Raw genomic sequence first — 19,452 nt, forward strand, 5'->3', positions numbered from 1 at the left:
GGCCACAGGCTGGTGGGTTCAAGAATTCTGCCCCAAGGATAGCCACAGCCTACTCCTGGGTCCACCCACAGACTCAGCAAGTACCCTCCTCTAGGCTTCACTGGCTCTGCTTTCTCTGCCCTAATGTGCTTCTGTTTGATCAGTCCCTTTTATCCTTCAAAACGTCCCCTGAAGGGACTCCTCTTAGCTGCTTCAGCCAGAAGCATACTCCCATCCCTACTTTCCCTTGCAACTTTTCAGCGCCTCAACCTGCTTCCTCTCACTCTGGGTTCTTCCCACGAGAGACCCCTGAACCCAGAGAGGGCTCATTTGCTCTCGTGCCCCTTCCAATGCCCAGCTCAGAGCACTGGATCGGGAATGGGTCGTATCGATACCGTGGGTATTGCAGGCTACTCTGCACAGATCAATGCTCAGAGGAGCCAGGTAAAACCAGGGTTTTGTGACTGCCTTCCAAGCTTCTCACACCATTCTATAGAAGACCTGGGGTCCGGGCACTGCTGTGTGCATAATTCCTGACAAGGATGTTCTCCAAGACTCTCCCTAGGCACTGTCTCTAGATGCTGATGTGCTGACCACTAGCCCTGGGAGCATGGCCTATTGGAGGGGCAAACAAGTTCAGGACAGACCTCAGGGCTCGCTTTAACCTGTGGGCAGACAGTTACTTCAGCCCACTATGGCAGACAGATTTCTTAAGGTGCCTGAAGAACCACCCTCAGGCAGTACTCTCCAGAGTTTTGTCCAAGGCATCATAACCAATCAAGGTAAAATAGAAAGTTTCAGGCCAGCCTAGGCTACAGAGTAAGACTCTGTACCAAAGGCAAAATAATCAGACAAACACCACAAAAACCAATACAGAGCCAGTTAGTGGTGGCACACACCTTTAATCCCTGCACTTGGGAGGCAGAAGCAGGTGGATTTCTGTGAGTTCGAGGCCACCCTGGTCTATAGAGCAAGTTCCAGGACAGGCTCCAAAGATACATAGAGAAACCCTGTCTCAAAAAACCAAAACCAAACCAAAACAACAAACAAACAAACAATACAGATTCCAGAACCCTTCCTGAATCATGGCTGCTGAGGTGGAACCCAGGGATCAGGAGTGACAATGGGTCAGTCCTCTGGTGTAGTCTTGATTATGGAACTGACCATTACACTGCCCAGTTCACATTCTGGCATTTCCAATCACTGCTCCTCAAACAAGTCTGCTTCCTGGTCTGTAAGACAGAGGAGACAACAGTCCTGTTGGACTGCTAGGAGAGTTCAGTGAGATCATGAAAATACAGACACAACAATGTGGATTGTTATGATCGCGGCAGCCTTCTCATGGCCCGGAACTTTCAAGTGAGAAGCAGAGTGTTGACGTTTTATTTCAAGGAGGAAACCTGTTGAAGGTTTTCTGGACAGGTGGAAGCCTTGGTCTAGGAAAGCCCTTGCCCAGCAAGTCATGCCCCCTAGTGGCTGTTATGCGGGAACATGCCACTCAGTTGAGGCCCAGGGCTTGGCTTGTCAGAGCCTTTAGTCTGCCTTCTGCCCATTGGCAGCCTCCCATCCTACCCCATTGCCCTGGAAGTCTAACTGGCTTAGCACCAGTCCTGGCACCTCCTACCAGTTTAGTAATGAAATTGGAGACTCAGATCATCTTTCCCTGGCAGGGAGGTCGCCTGGCACAGAGTCAAGTGGGAAGGGAAGATACCTGAGGAAGACAGTTCCTTAGTGGCCACCGTTTACAGTCTCAAATTCTCAAGGAGTCTGTTTTACTCTTTTATGATTGATTCTTATTTGGGATTGTATGGTTTTTTGTAGTGGCATTTCAGTTGTATTGTAACAAATAAAGCCTGCCTGAAGATCTGAGAGTAAAACAGCCTCATTGGTCAGCCTTACAGACTAAGGTGTAATATGCACCTTTAACCCCAGGAGCCACACTAGTTGCCATAGAAACCGGGAGGTGCACACCTTTAATTCCAGCCCTAGAGAAGATTGATTATAAAATGGGAGGAAAGAACTCTCAACACACAGTCTCATTCTGAGATTCCTGGAGGCAGGATCACCATTTCGGACTGAGGTTGAAGTAGGCCAAACTTGGCTGCTAAAATTCTTACACCTACCTTAACAGGACGGGTGATATCTATATTTATATCTATATCCATTGATATATATTGATATCATAGATTCTGAGGCTTAAATCCAGGCCTTCACACATGCTAGGCAGTCACTGTACTCTCAGATCTTCAGGTAGGCTTTCTTTGTTACAATACAACTGAAATGCCACTTCAAAAAGCTATAAAACCAATCCTAGTATCTCCACATAAAACAATCAGCACGTAGAGGGTCACCCGGTTAGCGAGTGGCAGAATGAGGATTCCAGGATAAGTCTGTCTGATGGTCAGAACCTCACGTTCAGAGTCTCAACACTCAACCGAGTTCATTTCCGCTGGGAAGATGAGCACAGAGAGGCGTTGAGCTGAGCAGTTTGGCTATGGCAGGAGGCATTTATGAGAGCTTAGGGGATGTTCTCTGTCAGTCCTGTTGGGCTGACTCCTGCCTGCTTGAAGCTCCCAGGCTAGTTAAATAGAGATGCATATTTTCATCTCTTCACTGTAGTACAGACCACGCAAAGATCCAGTCAAGAGTACAAAGTGCTTAAAGACACTGTCATTGTCAGCTTGAGCTGATGTCACAAAATATCATAGATTGCGATGGTTAAGTGACAGAACCTAGACATCCATGATCGGGTGCCAGCCAGTTTAGTTCTGGTGAGGGGGTCTCTTCATGGTGTGTAGATAGCCACCTTCTTTCTGTATCCTCTCACAGGAACAGAGAAATTCCAAGGTGCTGAGGGTCAAACCACGTGTTTACGCATGGCAGGTAAGCACTGTAATTCTGAGTTTTCTTTATATGGCCACTGATCCCACTATAAAGGCTACATCTTGATGACCTAATTACTTTCCAATGCCACCACATTTACTGTCATTATATGAATGTTGGGGAGCACAGACATTTAGTCCATAGCTAGTAGTGACTGTGGGTAGTTAGGAGTCAGGATCAGGAAGGGCAAAAAGCACTGTCAGGGAACAGATTTAGGCAGAGAAGATGACAGAAACAAAGAAAAACCAGACAAGGCCTCTTTGAGCACTGGTAAGGGTTCCAGGTTTTTCATTTGTTCATTTGTTTTGAGACAGAATTTCATTGTCATCCTGGTTGGTCTGGAACTTGCTGTGTAGACCAGGCTAGCATCAAACTCACAAAGATATAGTTGCCTCCTGAGTGTCATGAATAAGGGCTCCAAACTTGGTAGAGGTCTAGAATGTACTGATAAAGACAGTGATGATGTGAAGGGGGGAAAGGAGTTTGTTGAGATCAAGGAAGGCTTAAGAGGTTAGAAAAAGATGATTGTGTATGTTGGGGACTTTGCAAAAAATAAGTCTAAAGTACTTCTAGTGTGTTTTTTGACTCTGATCCATTCTGCCCAGGCGTATGCTGTGCAGATTTGAACACAGCATTTTACACCCCCAAGGCTTCCTTTCCTTCACTCTGACAATGGGACCCAAGCATCAGAGCTTTGGGAAGATTTCTACAAAATTACATACATGAAAATGCTGTGTCTAACTTTCAGTCCTCAGTTCTTCCTCTATAAAATGGGGAGGAGTCCTGTCCAGTCTAACTGGGAAAGGGTGCTATGACTGTATTTGTGTAAGAGCCGATAGCCAGAATCCAGCTATCGAGTCTCTGTTGAGTGCTTTGTCCCCAACACCATTGTTTGTCTTTCTTTGCTTTGTCTGGAGACTGGTTAAGGGTAACCTTGAACTTCTGATCCTCCAGCCGTCACCCCAAGTGCTGGATTTCAGGTATACACCACCAGGGTAGAAACATGTGGTGCTGGGATTGAACCTAGAGTTCTGTGAGTGTTAAGTAAGCGCTCTCAGCCTATGATGCCACCTTCCAAGATTGGCACAGTATTTGATTTATTTACAAGAGACATGCACTCATAAAAGAGGGCTGGGACTGTAATCATTGCAGTAGAGCACTTACCTTGCACACATGAAGTCCTAGGGCCAAGCCCCAGTACCAGGAAGTGGGGCCGGGAAGGACATAAACAGGCCACAAAATTGGCTCAGCAAGTTAAGTGCTTGTCCTGTAAGCTTGCCGATCTGAGTTTGATCCCAGAACCCATGCAAAGGTGGATATAACTGACTCCCGAGAGTTGTTCTCTGATATACACACACCTACACTATACAAAAATAAAGATTTAATTAGAAAAACAAAACTCAACAAAGAAGATGCCAGCTTGGTGTGGTGGTCTATTCCTGTATTCTCATCTCCTGGGAGCTCGAGAGAGGAGGATCAGCAGTTCAAGGCCATCTTAGACTCTGTAAGTGAATTCCAGGCCAGCCTTGGCCACACAGCAAGACTTTATTTCAAATAAGAGCTGGAATCCTTGGGAGGCAGAGGCAGGTGTATCACTGAGTTAGAGGCACGCCTGGTCTACATATCGAGTTCCTGGCTAGCCAAAGCTACATAACGAAATCCTATAGAAAGGAAAAACAAAAAAACAAAACAAAACAAATCAACACACAAACCAAAAGACAGCAGTTAGGCCTGGGTCACGGCTGCGAGTTCTAGGCCAACCTGGACTACAGGGTCCAAAGTTAAACATACTCTCAAAACAACAATAATAACAAAAAGAAGGAAAAAAAGAAAAGGGAAAAAGGAAAGGAAAGAAAAGAAAGGAAAAACAAAACAAAACAAAAGCAAAAAACGACTAAGACACAGGCTCACAAGGCATTCGGCACGCAGCTTATTTGTGCCCCGCCCCCGCGTCAATGCCCCCAATCAGGAGCGCACCTGTTCGTGACGTCGTCTTCCCGCGACGGAGCGGGCGGAAGGCGCGGTTCCTCCTCTGAGCGGTGGCACTGAGGCTATGGGTAGCCAGGAGGTGCTGGGCCAGGCAGCCCGGCTGGCCTCCTCGAGTCTCCTGCTGCAGGTACTCTGCTGCGCCAACTTCAGCGCCTCGCGGGGAGGCTGTCTTGGTTTCCCGCGCTACCCGGTTCCCCGGGAGTCCACGGCGGCTGGGAGGGGCGCCGGGTTAGGAGTCTGAAGACCGCGGTCGGAGTCTTGGCGGAATGACTGCAAACTTGTCATTTTCTTTCTGAAGATTGCATTTCCATGTAGCCGTAGGACACAGTTTAATCCAATGGGAAAGACAGAGGCTACTTAGGCTCAAGTATCTTACTTTAAGGGGTTCATTTCCTGTGTGTGCCATTCTTGGTTATCAAACACCTTTCAGCAACGCTGATTCGTACTGTTTAGAGAGACCATATGGCCTAGCCAAGACAGGATAAATCACTTCAGCCCCGGAGCCTTAGCTACTTAGTGACAGAATGAGAGTAATAGTATCTAATTCAGAAAGCAATTTGCAAGTATTGCTTGGGATCATTTGAATAAGCACACTTAGTACAGCACCTGTATCTTAGTGTGCACTTAATAAACTGCCTCTTCTGTGTGTCTTTGACAGACATTTTTGTCCTTTTTTCCCCCTAAATGACACTTGCCAGTTCATTCAAATCAGCGTTTCTTAACCAATGGGTTGTGAACCCTTTGGCAAACCGCTATCTTAAAAGAATATTTACATTGGGATTCATAACAGTAACAAGATTACAGTTTCGAAGCAGCAACGAAAATAATTTAATGTTGGGGGGGGTCACTGCAACAGGAACTATATTGAAGGTCGTTGCATTAGGAAGGTTGAGAACTACTGATCCGAATAGTATAAAAAGATTCTGTCCGATTAGTCAGTTTTTCTAAGTCAAGTTCCTCATTTTTCCCAACGCCCTCATTCTCCAACTTGTCAATCCAATTGCACAGAAGTGCAGAATCACACTTCACCATTATCTTAGCACAAAGAGGTTAGGAGAGAGAACCTGGCTGAGTTAGATGGGTTAGAGGACTGCTTTTAAGATAAGAATTACTTGGCTTAGGTGTGTGTGTGTGTGTGTGGTGGTGGTGGTCTTTAATTCCAGCACTCAGGAGGTAGGGCCAAGTGGTTCTCTGAGTTCAAGGCCAACTGAGCTCCAGCTCAGCTAGTGCTACACAGTGAGACCCTGTCTCAAAAAAAAAAAAAAAAAAAAGAAAGAAAGAAAGAAAGAAAAAACTAAAGTAAAAAAAAATTGCTTGGCTTTTTGAGCAGTCTTTTGGGGTTTTTGTTTGTGTTTGAAACTGGGTTTCTCTGTGCCTCCCTGACTGTCCTGGAACTCACAGTGTAGACCAGGCTGGCCTTGAACTTGAAAATCTGTTCTGCCTCTGCCTTCTGAGTGCTGGATTTATAGGCGTGTGCCACCACTCCTGGCATTTTAATTTTTTATTTTTTGAGGAAAGGTATTGTGTTGTAGTCCAGGCTGGTCTTGAATTCTTGATACTCTTCTGCTTACAAAGTGCTGGGATAATGGGCAGGCACCACCATCCCAGTAGCGTCCTCATTGAGAACAGAAATACAGCCTCACAGGGCCTTTAGGAAGATTAGATAAAATCCTGTTATGTCCTGGCACATTACATGGTACTGACCAATGTCAGCTACTTTTCTTAAGTGTCATAAGTTTGTGAACGGCAGTGTAGGGACGAAATGAGGTAAGCTACATAAGTACAGATACAGGATAGAAAAAAAAGCTTTGCTCACGGTGTGTGCTTAATGAGTGCTGGCCACTCTGTTCAACTCCATTTGTCTAGTTCTTTGTTTTCCTACTTCACAATATATGTGACTTCAGTGTGTTATCCATAGTGTTTATTTTTCCAGAGAAAAAGAAACAGGTTATAGAAGACACGCAGGAGTTGGAGTCAAATGACTTAACCATAGAATTCACCTGTTTGCTGTTTGTTCTTAGGCAGACCCTTTCTCTCTGAGTTTTGTTTGTGGCACATTTGCCTGGTTGTTGTTTGGTGTTGGGAGTTGAACCTAGTGCCCTACATGGTCTAAGCAAGTGTTTTTATCACCAAGCTATGTTCTCAGCTCTGGTTGGCTTTTGCTGTTGTCTTGCTTTAGACATGATCTGTTTAGCTCTGGCTGGATGAGAATTCTCTAGGTAGACCAGGCTGGTCTCAAACTCAATAGGTTTGCCTGTTCTGCTTTGTGAATGCTGGGATTAAAGAATCGTACCACCACCAGCACTGAGTGCAGAATTTGACATGTATATATGAACCTACATGTTTCTAAGAGACTTCAGAGCTTCTGTCAGATAGAGAAGGTCACCTATGACTGACCCCATAAACATGGTGATATTCTTGACACTGGTAACACTTTAGGAACGGCCTATTGTGTTAATGGCCCAGACATTTTCAGGCCATGGTAGTCCTCTAGTCTGATTGAATCTTCTATGGGTAACCTTGAGCATGCTTAACACTGAAGTGGTTTGTGAGCATGAGTGAGACTTGCATCCTATTCAGCAGCTCCATTTGGGAGCCCCATTTAATTGCGGGTTCTTGTTTTCCTATATCTCATGGGAAGGACTCTTTATTTAGATGGCTTTCTTCTTTCTTTGTTTTCATTTATTTATTTATTTATTTATTTATTTATTTATTTATTTATTTTTGGCTTTTCAGGACAGGGTTTCTCTGTGTAGCCTTGGCTGTCTGTCCTGGAACTTTCCCTGTAGACCAAGCTGGCCTCAAACTCAGAGATTCATCTGCCTCTGTCTCTCCAGTGCTGGGATTAAAGGCAGGCGCCACCACTGCCCTGCCTGGCTCTTGGGTGGTTTTCTTTAATGGACAGATTTGAAAGTCTTAGGATGTGTCTGTGTTAAATGACAATAGCTAGATGATGATTTCATGTTATCTTATTACTACAATTGTTATTTAAAAGATGCATCAACTCCTTTCTGGAAAGTGGTAAGCATTCAATAAACATAGTGTTTCCTGTGTAACTAAGAAAATCAAATTTTAAAGAGATTAAATATCCTTGGAATCCCTAGATATCACCAGGCAGAGAAGAAGAAAATTAGATCCCAGATTCTTCCTGAGCCTACTATACTCTGCAGCCTCTTTAGTGTGTTCAGTTTCTAAATAGGATTTGGGCATGTCTGGTCTTTTGACATTGTCATCCGGAAATGTGTTGGGTGTCCTCCATAATTATCTGGAATGCAAGTGGCCCACTGGCTGTAGGCTAGATGTGTCTGGAGGTTTAGCTAGGGCCCTGGATAAATGTGAACCACTATTGCAGTTCTCGCTCTGTCTCCTTGACTTGGAGCCTGAAGACTGAGTCTGCCCGGCCTCTCTCATCTCCTTAGTGAATAAGGGAGACTCCCACATTCCTTCCTGGGTTCTTTGCTTCCTGCTCAGGATGGCAAGAGCCTCTAAGGAATTACAGTTCGCAGAAACCAAGTGAGGTAAGGATGTTAGAGATGAGTCTCCATAGCAGAGCTGCCTGTGATGTCACATCGCAGTGGGAAGGACAGCTCCACAGTCCTCCCTTCAGTGAAGTCAACACTCTAAACGTAACTCATCTGTGTTTTCTTACAGGTATTGTTTCGATTAATCACTTTTGTCTTGAATGCATTTATCCTTCGCTTCCTGTCTAAGGAGATCGTGGGCATAGTGAATGTCAGGTAAGAGGAAGGCACCCTGGCGCTGTCCGCAACTCGTCACGAATCACAGTTTTTTTCAGACTGTACCCATGTGCCACCCTCAGATTTTAGAATCATACCTTTCCCAGTAGCCGTGTGTTTTAGCAGTGGGCTGAAGAGAAGTGCAGGGTGGGGGATGAGCGGGTCCTGCTGTGTTTAATGGACCCATGCAGGGTTTTCCATTAGCAACCTCTAAATGCACATTTCTCCCCCAGCTCTTCCAGTTTCTCTGCTCTTAGAAGCCAGGAGAGAGTGGGAGTAATTCATTGCAAACCTTGTCTCAGGTATAATCCAGTGTTCTTGTCCTGCTGACACAACACAGGAAGCAGTAGTTCTGTAGTTCGTGAGGATGTGCTTCATAATTGCAGGGCTGGAACAGCCAGCCCACTTCGCTTCCGCCTCAGTGCTTTTAGAGTTGAGATAGGGTAGCTAGGATCAGAGCCTGAATCCTTGCGATTGGTTCTGTGGAAAGCGAACTGTTCTGTCTTAGACCCAGCTTGTTTCTTCTCTGCTCAAGGACACCCACACTTATTTTGTCTTCACAAGTGACACAAAGACAAATGAAATTATGTCCTTGGAATCGCTCAGCTTCTCGGGTGTTTCTTCATCTCCTGATAAACAAGACAACAAACAGTATGTTCCATACAGAATTTCCTGGTATTTACCAACCAAAGAGCCTAATGGCAGTTCCCAAGCTTAGCTTTGTACTAGGTGGGGTTCTTAGCGTCCTGAGGCTGAGCTGAAGCAGAGAGGAGTCACTGAGATATGCATTTGAAAAGCAGAAAAGGAAGAGGAATCAGAGGTTTTTCCCGTGCATTCTCCTCCAGATGTCAGGTGCCTGCCCTGACGTCTTCACTGTTTAAGGTGTGGCTTTGGCTCTTCATCTGCAATGTGGGTGGGCTACTGGGGAGCAGGATGCACCTCAACAGCTGCTTTTCTCTGGGTACAGGAAGACTGACCCAGGTGCTGGCCATCTGCAAGGAACTCAGGCAAATCCTACTGAGTGGAGGTTGCAGCAGCATCTAACGGCTGCCTGCATTGCTGTTTGCCCTAAAACTCTTTGGCTAGCACCTCCGCGTGACGGAACCCCTGCTTCTTTCAGAGGCTCCAGTGTCATCAGGAGGTGCCCTTGCTATGTGGGCTGATAAGCTTGTCTTTTCCTCCTTATGACCAGGACTACACCTCTGCCCACAGCCATTGGCTGCAGGCTCTCAGGTCACTGCAGTGCTTTCTGTCTCTGATGTAGCTGTAGGCACACACAATCAAGTGTACCTCGTGTGGGTCCTAACGCTGATTGCCATGTGGATCAGACTGGTGGGGGTCTTGTAAGAGACTTTGTGCTCTATATCCCCATCTGGTGTGGGGGTTTGGGAGTTTGTCTGTCTTTTCTGAGGTGCTCTGCACATGCTAGGCAAGTGCTATACCACTGAGCCACATCCCTAGTCTCCTTTTTACTTTTTATTTTGAGATAGGGTCTCACTAAGTTGTTCAGGCTGGCCTTGAACTCATCCTGTAGCCCAGCAGGCCTTGAACTTGTCTTCCTATCTCAGCTTCCCATATAGTTGGAATCACAAGTTTGAGCCACCAGACTCACCATTGGTTTATGACCAATGTCTTTTTTTGTTTCGTTTACTAGGAAAATCTCAAAGTCTTTCAATAAAAAATTAAAAACTAGCTTGGAGGCCTTACCAATTGCTATGTTTGCTTTGTAGACTAACCCTTCTTTACTCAACGGCTGTCTTCCTGGCCAGGGAGGCCTTCCGAAGAGCCTGTCTGAGTGGCGGTGCTCAGCGGGACTGGAGGCAGACCCTCAACCTCCTGTGGCTAACGTGAGTTGTGCTTTAGAAACGACGAGTTTTAAGAACACACACGCCAAGAGTGCCTAGTGAAATGACAGAGCTAGCTGTCTCCAGACTGGGTTCTGGGCACTAGTTGTAGCAGCAAGAAAGGAGTCTGGTTGGAGATACTGCTTACTTGGTCTCCTCTCCGGTAGCAAGGGGGCTGGCTTCCTGCTCCACTTTTTTTATTCCTAATCTTTTTGCCCTGTGGTTTCTTTTGAGCTTTTAGCAACTACTTTTTTAGTATTAAAAAGTCTGGTAAGGCTTCTTTTCACCTTTCTTCCATTCTTTAGAATGTTCTTGTAGACCAAGTATGTCAGCTGAAAATTAAAATGGTTTCTTTAGTTAGATCCCCGCCGGAGGCTGGTGGCGGAGGTGTTTCCCAATGCCACTCTTGCATAACTGCTGCCTCACAGAAGTGCCTGTCAGAAGGGCTGGCAAGTGTCCATTTGATTGGCAAGATGACTGCCAACTGTGTGCCCTGTGATACACACATGAAATGGGTGCCATGCTGGGGACTATTGGTTATTTGGGGTGCAAGATGTATAATGTCTGTTGCCATTCTAAGCATAGGCAACAAACAGGCTTTTCTGAAAACTTCTCTCCTGACATAGTCTAAACCAGTGGGTGTAGTGTAGGTTTTGGCGTTAGATCACGATTGGGTCCTGTGTTTGTTCTTGGCCAAGTCATGGGTCCCTTTCAGCCTCAGTTTCCTTCTAAATGGGGATGATGACTGAGGATCACTGTGGAGTGCCAGTGAGATGAAGGGTTTGGTCATAGTGCCAGGCTTGTAGGTGATGTCTACTCCCCACTAACAGCTGCTTATTGTGGAGATTGTTTTTATGATGATGGTTGCTTTCATTCAGTGTTATTATTTTAATGTGTTTTTATACTTAAGACAAAACTTTATATATTAAAAACATCTTTTCTATTCTTCTAGTGTCCCCCTGGGTATATTTTGGTCCTTACTCCTGGGCTGGGTCTGGTTGCAGTTGCTTGAAGTGCCCGATCCAGATGTGGTGCCGCACTATGGAGCTGCGGTGGCGCTCTTCGGTCTCTCAGCAGTGCTGGAGCTTCTGGGAGAGCCTTTCTGGGTCTTGGCACAAGCACACATGTTTGTTAAGCTCAAGGTCAGTGACCCTCTTGTGAATAGGAAATGTGGGCAGTAAGAGAAAGTGTGGGTTTTTAGTCATTATTGACTATTTGTTTTTGAGACAGGGTCTCACTATTAGCCCTGGCTGGCCTGGAATTGACAGAGATCCACCTGCCTGTGCCTTCCAAGTGCTGGGATTAAAGGTGTGTGCCACCATGTCTGGAAGTGCAGTCTATTTATTTTTTACTTAATTTTATGTGTATGGGTGTTTTGCTTACCTTTGTGTCTGTGCACTAGCCGGGTGCCTGGTTCTTCTGGAGGCCAGAAGAGGGGATTAGATCTGGAGCTGGAATGACAGACAGTTGTGAGCCACTATATGTGTCCAGGGAATTGGACCCGGGTCCTTGGGAAGAGAAGTCAGTGCATTTAACTTCTGAGACATCTCTCCAGCCTCCATACTAAAGATGAGTGAACTGCCCACCTATCCCAAGAAATACAGCATTATTGTGGATGCCCCATCCTCTCTACCAGGGTAACCACCATGCTGAGTTTTGTGTGTGTGATGACTTTTTATATTTCCTCTCTGTGCGCAGGTCGTTGCTGAGAGCATGGCCGTCATCTTCCGGAGTGTCCTGACGGCTTTCCTTGTGCTGTGGTTGCCTCACTGGGGTCTGTACATTTTTTCTCTGGCGCAGGTGAGATTCATGCTTTACTCAACATCGTCCACATCTGTTTTCCCGCCTTGTTCCCACTAGCACGTGTTTATGTTCACAGTATTCATGCTTGTGGGAATAGTTGGAAACTCCAGAGTTTTGGCTTGTCACTGCTTCTCCAGCTGCTATATCCATCCTGTTTCACACAGTGCCACTAGTGTCCCTAGGGACCTGGGAGGGTCATACTTTCCAGTTGTCCGGCATCAGAAACTCCTTTTAGACATTCTGTGGGCCCATATCAAACTGGTTCGTGATTGTCTCATAGTCTAATGGAGGAGTGTGTGGCAGGGAATAAGAGGGTGGGGTAGGAATCAAATTGTATGTGTATTATTTTCCTAGAATTTCAGTCAGCTGTTGGCAGAATAGGAGGAAACTTAGACTGAAATCTCGCATAATAGAGTGGATGACTCAAGTCCAAGCAAGTCCATTTTCAGGTTTAGCATTTTTCGCCCCATCTTGTATTTTAGCTGTGGTCTGCAGTTCCAGCTCTGATAGAGATTGTGCTGGACTGAAAGAACTGTTTGTAAAAGTGAAGCCTAAAGCTGGTCATGGGGTTCTCACCTTTAATCCCAGCACTCAAGAGGTGGGGCAGGCTCATGCCTACAAGCTCAGTGCCTACTAGAGTTCAAAACTACACAGAGAAACCTTGTCTCAAAGACCTAAAGAAATAAAGAAGATGAAAGTAAACAAATGAAGCCTAAGATCAGATATTTACCAGGCATCAAAGATGTGTGAAGTGGTTTGCAGGGTTTGTTTTGGTTTTGGGTTTTTGGGTTTTTTTATTTGTTTGTTTGCTTTTGTTTTTGTTGGAGACAGGGTATTGCTGTCTTGCTGTGTAACCTTGCACTCACAATTTTCCTGGCTTCATTTTGTAGGTTTTCCGTGTTTTGGTTTTGTTTGTGGTTTTGTTTTGGAGACAGTTTCACACTGTGGTCCAGCCTGACCTTGAACGTACAGCAGTGCTCCTAAGTGAGCCTCAAAACTCCTGAGATTAGAGACATGAACTTCCATGCCTGGATTTCTAGTTTGTAGTTTCTATTAGTGTTTGAGAAGGCAAATGATTTCATAATGATTTATTTGACGTTCTTTCCTATGTCCTCTGAAAACTACAGATTTTTTATGGAACACAAACTAATTAGATTTAAAATTAATTAAGAATGAAAATTGCCCACAAAGTCAATTTGAAAGAGATACATAGTTTAGAGAAATTATCTGTGGTTATTTTTCCCTTGTCTTATTGGACCTAGACCTATAGTTCTCGTCATTATCCTTGTTTTTATGCGTTCTCTCTGGTAGGAAAGAAGGCCTCAGGAACACCCAGTATGATCCGCTCTTACTGTGGGAAAGGCACTTGGCACTATTGTTTCTAATGCACAGCCCTACCCATGGCAGGGTCTTAGTTCAGCAAAGGAAACTGAAGGCATTTGTTTCCATACAGTGAGACAGGACAGTCACTGACAGGTGTGTAATAGATGCAGTGACACTGCAGAGCAGCACGTGACCCTTGCCCGGGCACTGAGAGTCCCCTTGTTAAACCTGCCTCCCAGGTCTTCCTTGAATTGCCCGTGAAACTCCCCTCAGAGTAAATAAGGAATGCCTATACCTGACAATGAGGGTAAACCACTCAGATAAAAACTGGGCAAAGAACTTGAACAGACATTTTCCTAAAGAATATATAAAATAAATGGACAATAAGCACATGGAAAAATGTTTAGGATCAATAATTATTAGGGAAATGCAAATCAATACCATAGCGAGGGCCTGCCCTGACCTTTAAATCCAGCACTGGGCAGGCAGAGGCAGGCAGACTTCTGGGAGTTCAAGGCCAACCTGGTCTACCTTGTGAGTTTCATGACAACCTGGGCTACACAGAGAAAATCTGATTAAAAATGAACAAACAAATATGTGATTTTTACTCTTTTGGCTTTTTGAGGGACCCACCATCCAGCTCCCAGATAAATCACACATGGAGACTTATTCTCATGTATAATTCCTCAGCCTTAGCTTGGTTTGTTTCTTGCCAGCTTTTCTTAAATTATCCTGACTACCTTTTGTCTCTGAGCTTTTATCTTTCTCTATTTCTGTACACCTTTCCTTGCTTCTTTCTCTGTGGCTTGCTGTGTAGGTGGGTGGTTGGCCCCTGATGTCTCCTCTCCTTGTTCTCTTGCTGCTCGTTCTCACTGCTCTTAGATTTCTCCTTCTACTTATCCTCTCTGCCTGCCAGTCCCGCCTATCCTTGCTCCTGCCTCGCTATTGGCCATTCAGCTCTTTATCAGAACCATCAGGTGTTTTAGACAGGCAAAGAATCACAGCTTCACAGTTAATCGAATGCAGCATAAACAAAAGCAACACACTGGAAAATAATATTCTACAATAGACACATTTTTATCACTTCTTCCTTAATAGGGTGGGTATTATTTTTATTAGGTATAGACTAAAACACACTTTTATCACTTCTTCCTTACTAGGGCGGGAATTATTTTTATTAGGTATAGACTAACAACTGTAGACAAGGTCGTGGAGAAGTTGAAACTAGTACATCTGTGGTCTACACATAAAGAATGCAGCTGCCGTGAAAAGCAGTATGACAGTGCCTCTAAGAATTAAACAGCTCTGTCATATGACCCAGCATTTCCACTCTCAAGTATGCGCATCAAAGAGAACGTCCATAACACTGTTCATAGTGACCAAAAGATAGACACACCCAATTGCCCATTAGCCACTGACTTGGATAAGCAAAATTTGGTGTGTCCATGTAATGGAATGTTATTCAGGTCTAAGAAGTTCCTTGCATGATGGCTTACATGAATCGCAGCACTCTGGAGGCAGAAGCAGGAGGAGCCATGTAAATTTGGGGTCAGCCTGGTCTTCAGAGTCCCAGGACAGCCAGAGGTCAGTGGTAAGAACAGACAGCTACTGATAGATTCTATGATGGAGGTAAACCTTGAAAACATCCTAAGTGAAAGAAGTAGTTGGCCAATTATATGGTGCCCTTGATGTTTCATGTCCAGGATAGGCAGGTCCACAGACACAGCAAATTAGCAGTTGCTAAGTGATGGGGAATGAGCAGTAATTGCTTGAAGGGTCCATAGTTTGTTTTGAGGTGATGAAAATATTAAGGAATTAGATAGTGGTGATACATTGATGGTTGTACAGCAATATAAATATACTACAAGCTGCTGAATTCTGTAGTTAAAATGGTAACTTTTATCATGTGACTTTGTCCTTATGGAAACAGTAGGGAGGGTCCTGTGGCTGTGGTACCCTGCCTTCAGCTTGCCACTGTTCACCAAAACTCTGCTCAGCAGAAGATCTACATGGCTGCTGTGGCTCCCAACCACACTGCTTGTGTTTTAAGGACTTGATGCCTGAAGGCTGATGGACAGGCTTTATGCGGGGCTGAGAGAGCGCATAAGAGGCAGCCTACCTACCATGGCTCCTCTTTTTCCCTGCCACATGCCTTTTGACAAGCGCTTCCTTGGTGCAGGCAAGTAGAAAGAGGGACTTGGTGGCCCCAGTTCTTGAGCTAGGGTGTGCTGCCATTCTCAGAAGGGAAGGAGGGCAGAATGGATACTCATTTTCAACCTGCAAACAAAAGCTGGATGGCCCACTTCTGGCCAGAATTGATTCTTTTGTCCCAGATGGGTGGAGGGTGAGGGGGACCTTCTTATGACCCCACCTTTTCCTCCTACAGCTTGAATCAGCTGTCACCCTGCCAGAGGAGCGAGCCAGTAGCCCAATTCCATTGTAATCATAAATAGCACAGGTTCCACAGTTTATGGAAAAGCCAGTACTAAATGATGGCAGACTCTTGGCTGTCAGCACGGTGAGGGCACCTAGAGCCGCAGTTTGCTGGGTGGGTACCTGACATTGCTGGATCTGAGCTAGTGGTGTCTGCCACAGTGCTTCAGTTCTCCAGCAAGTGAAGTGCTTGGAGCCTGTGCATGAAGGTGCTGCGGCGGAGCTGGCCTGAGGTCAGTGCTGTGCTGCTCTTTGGAAAGTGTGGTTAATTACGAGTTCTATTTACCTTGAAGAGAATATTTATAGTCCTGTTGTAATTATGCCTGTAGCAAAACAATTTCATTTCAACCCTTTATTTTTTTTTGTTTCAGCTTTTGTATACTGCTGTTCTGGTGCTCTGCTATGTGATTTATTTAATAAAACTGCTGCATTCCCCAGAATCAACCAAGCAACTAACTCTTCCTGTCTCCAGAATATCACAACTATTGCCCACTATTACAAGAAGCAGAGTGAGTAATGCATTTTTATCTCTTATTTAATTCACAGATGATGGTTGGCCTTGAGATAAAGAAACTGCACTGGCTTATTATAATAGGAAGATAATTTTGCAGGTTGTATTTATTGAGTGAGTCCTTACCACATACCAGGTGAGGATTTCCAAATCTTAGCACTGGTGATTTGGGTGCAGGATGCTCTTTGGTATAGGGACTGTGGTTTGCACTGCAGAATGTTGAACATCCCTGGCCTCTCAATGGCTCTCACACTTCGCAGTGTCTCCCCAAAGACGGACCTGCTCCTGGGAGAGGAAAAACTATGCTAGGCCCTTTAAGTGCTTCATGTTCTCAGCCAGTGGGGCTGACATCGTGACTCTTTGTATTTCAGAGACTGAGCACATTAAGTACCTGCCCGAGAGGAGGGTGGAGTGAAGTTAGGAGCCTGCAGGGGACCAAGTTCCCCATGTTCCACTTGCATCTATACCTTTTCCTTTAGTCTGTGTTGACCTCTGGCAGAGGCAGTCCAAAATTTGAGAATGCCCGAATAACCCCCAGTGGTTATTTTGTTAGTTTCTTTCTTTTTGGACCCTTTTGAGACAAAGTTTTACTTTTTATCTCATACCAGCCTCTCACTTGCAGTCCTGCTGCCTCAGCCTTCAGAGTTCTGGTGTGAAAGATAGGAAAAGACCCCATGTCTAGTTCAAGGTCACTTTTGTTTTGTTTTGTTTTTAATCTTGGCACAAGGCCAACATCTCACATGACTGTTTTCCCGTCAGACCAAATGAGAGAATTGGGTGCTGGCATGTGGGGATGAAGCATAGCCTTGTTCCACTCAGCTCTTTCACTCTCGGGCTGTTTGCCGTGTATTTTCCAGCTCCATTGAGTCAGTGCTTCTGGCTGGCCTGGAGCCAAAGCATCTGTGGAACAGTACACCGCAGCCTTTCCTCAGACCCACTCGCTCCTTGTTGAGCACGTGCCTTTTTCTCGGCACCTGTTTGCTTGTTCGCTTTCAGTAGAAGGGTATCCACTGGACTTCTCTCTTGCCATTACGTGAAGAGGTAGCCAACACGTGGCAATAGTCTCAGGATTTATGGAGTCCCATTGTACAGCTCTCTAAGAAGGACCAGAGTCTGTGTCAGCCAGGTGTGTCCTCAGGTGTTAACAAGGAGCGGCCATACTCATCAGCTGCTCCTAGCAAACCTGAGTCAGGGACGGTTGGGACCATTGCGTCTCCTCCTCTGTGGGTGTAGATCGTTAGGACTGCAGGTTCGAAGACTCCCTCTGCTACCCTGTTCTCCAGTGCCCACTGTCATCTAACCAGCTTTTCTTATTGGACCAGCCCTGTTCTCCAGTATGTTTTGGAAAGGGGCAATTGAATTGTTAATAGTTTCTTTACATGCCAAATAAGGGTAATAATGACCCATCCCTTTTAAGGTCTTGAGAGTCTAATGAGATGGGACCTATACAGGCTGAACACTGGCCTAGCACAGTGGATGTCACCGTCTTCACATGGCTGTGCTGGAGCAAGGCTAACACTGATGACAATGGCATGAGAACACTACAGTTTAACAAGCAGTCCACACTGAAAGTACCTGCACTTGTAGTGCTGGGACAGATGCCAAAATTCTGAAATGACTGTCCCCACGTTTGGTGTGACTCAGGACACAGACATACAGGAAGAGACATTTCTAGGTCTCAGAGAGCTTCCTGTGGGTCTGGAAGGCATTAGATCTGTGGGGTTAGATCTGAAGCCTGCAGACTCTGATTTTGTTTTGTTTTGAGAGGAGACTTGGTTCTTTTGCCTGGGCTAGTGCTGAACTCTTGGGCTCAATCTTCTTTCTCATCTTCACCAATAATTGGGACTCTAGACTTCCCCCACCCCTGGCCAGAGTCGTTATGTTTAGAATTGGCTTCTCTGACTCGTGAGGCTCATCTGAAGACTCAGGAGCTCCACAAAGTCATTCGAACTTTGAAAAGAGCCATGTAAGAGGAACCTGATAGCACATGACAACCACACAAGAAGCTGAGGTAGAAGGATCAAGAGTTCAAGGACTGCCTGGGCTGTATAGTGAGTTCCAGACTGCATAGGCAGCTTAGTGAGACCCTGTCTCAAAACTGAAAAAAAGAGGAAAAAGTCTAAGATTATAGCCTAATGTTTGTAAGGTCCTGGTTCAATTCCAAGTAGTGCCAGAAACCATGCAGGGGGAGATAGAGAGCTTCAGGGAGGGAGGAAAGAGCAGTCTAGTACAGGAACCACTCTTGCCAGCACTGACGTGGGTTTTTGTGTTACATCTTCACAAGGTCCTATGAGGTAAATGTTGTCTCCGTTTACAGATGGGAGAGCTGAAGGTCAGAGGAGTTAAGTGACTGTAACCCCAAACCATGTAGCTTGATTTGAATCCACTTCCTTGAGACTGCTTTCTGTGGACTGGCTCTGATCTATGTGGTTAACTAGTCTTCCAAAAGAATCGGGCTTTTTTTATCAGGTAGTTTTTATTTACTTAAAGATTGAGAAGTTCCAGGTAGAAAAATTGCTCAGGCTTATTATTTTTAATGGGGTAAAGAGAAGAGTCTTAAGCCAGATGTAGTGGTGTATTCTTTTAGTTCCAACATTTAGGAGGCAGGTGGGTCTCTATAAATTCAAGGCCAGCCTGGTCTGCATAGTGAGTCCCTGCCTCAAAAACAACAAAACAAAAGTCAAGAAGAGAATAGTCTGTGTGTGCTCAGCTCACCCGTGAGCAGCATGCCTGTCTGTCTCCCTGGAGCGGCGGTCTGCCCCAGGCTCCTGTGCAAAACCATTCTCACAGTCATGCATGATCAATTTGACCAAATGATAAGGCTTTCTTCCTAATCTTCTAGAATTCCATTTTCTTTATAGGTATTTATTTAGATATTTTTGTCTGTTTGCTTTTCAAGATAGGGCTTTTCTATGTAGCCCTGGCTGTCCTGGAACTCATTCTGTAGATC

The 19,452-nt window shown here is 45.2% G+C and overlaps 1 protein-coding gene across 1 annotated transcript in view; it reads left to right on the forward strand.

Moving 5' to 3' along the window:
* The first annotated feature begins 4,851 nt into the window (after nucleotides 1-4,851).
* Nucleotides 4,852-19,452, forward strand: part of Rft1 (RFT1 glycolipid translocator homolog) — a 43,779-nt gene continuing 29,178 nt past the window's right edge. The window contains exons 1-6 of the mRNA XM_075988935.1: nucleotides 4,852-4,978; nucleotides 8,503-8,588; nucleotides 10,319-10,435; nucleotides 11,385-11,574; nucleotides 12,131-12,232; nucleotides 16,363-16,500. Coding sequence (XP_075845050.1) covers nucleotides 4,916-4,978; nucleotides 8,503-8,588; nucleotides 10,319-10,435; nucleotides 11,385-11,574; nucleotides 12,131-12,232; nucleotides 16,363-16,500 — 696 coding nt within the window. The 5' untranslated portion in view covers nucleotides 4,852-4,915. The remainder of the gene's footprint in view (nucleotides 4,979-8,502; nucleotides 8,589-10,318; nucleotides 10,436-11,384; nucleotides 11,575-12,130; nucleotides 12,233-16,362; nucleotides 16,501-19,452) is intronic.

This window comes from Microtus pennsylvanicus, chromosome 10, assembly GCF_037038515.1.
Source record: "Microtus pennsylvanicus isolate mMicPen1 chromosome 10, mMicPen1.hap1, whole genome shotgun sequence".
Classification (NCBI taxonomy): Eukaryota; Metazoa; Chordata; class Mammalia; order Rodentia; family Cricetidae; genus Microtus; species Microtus pennsylvanicus.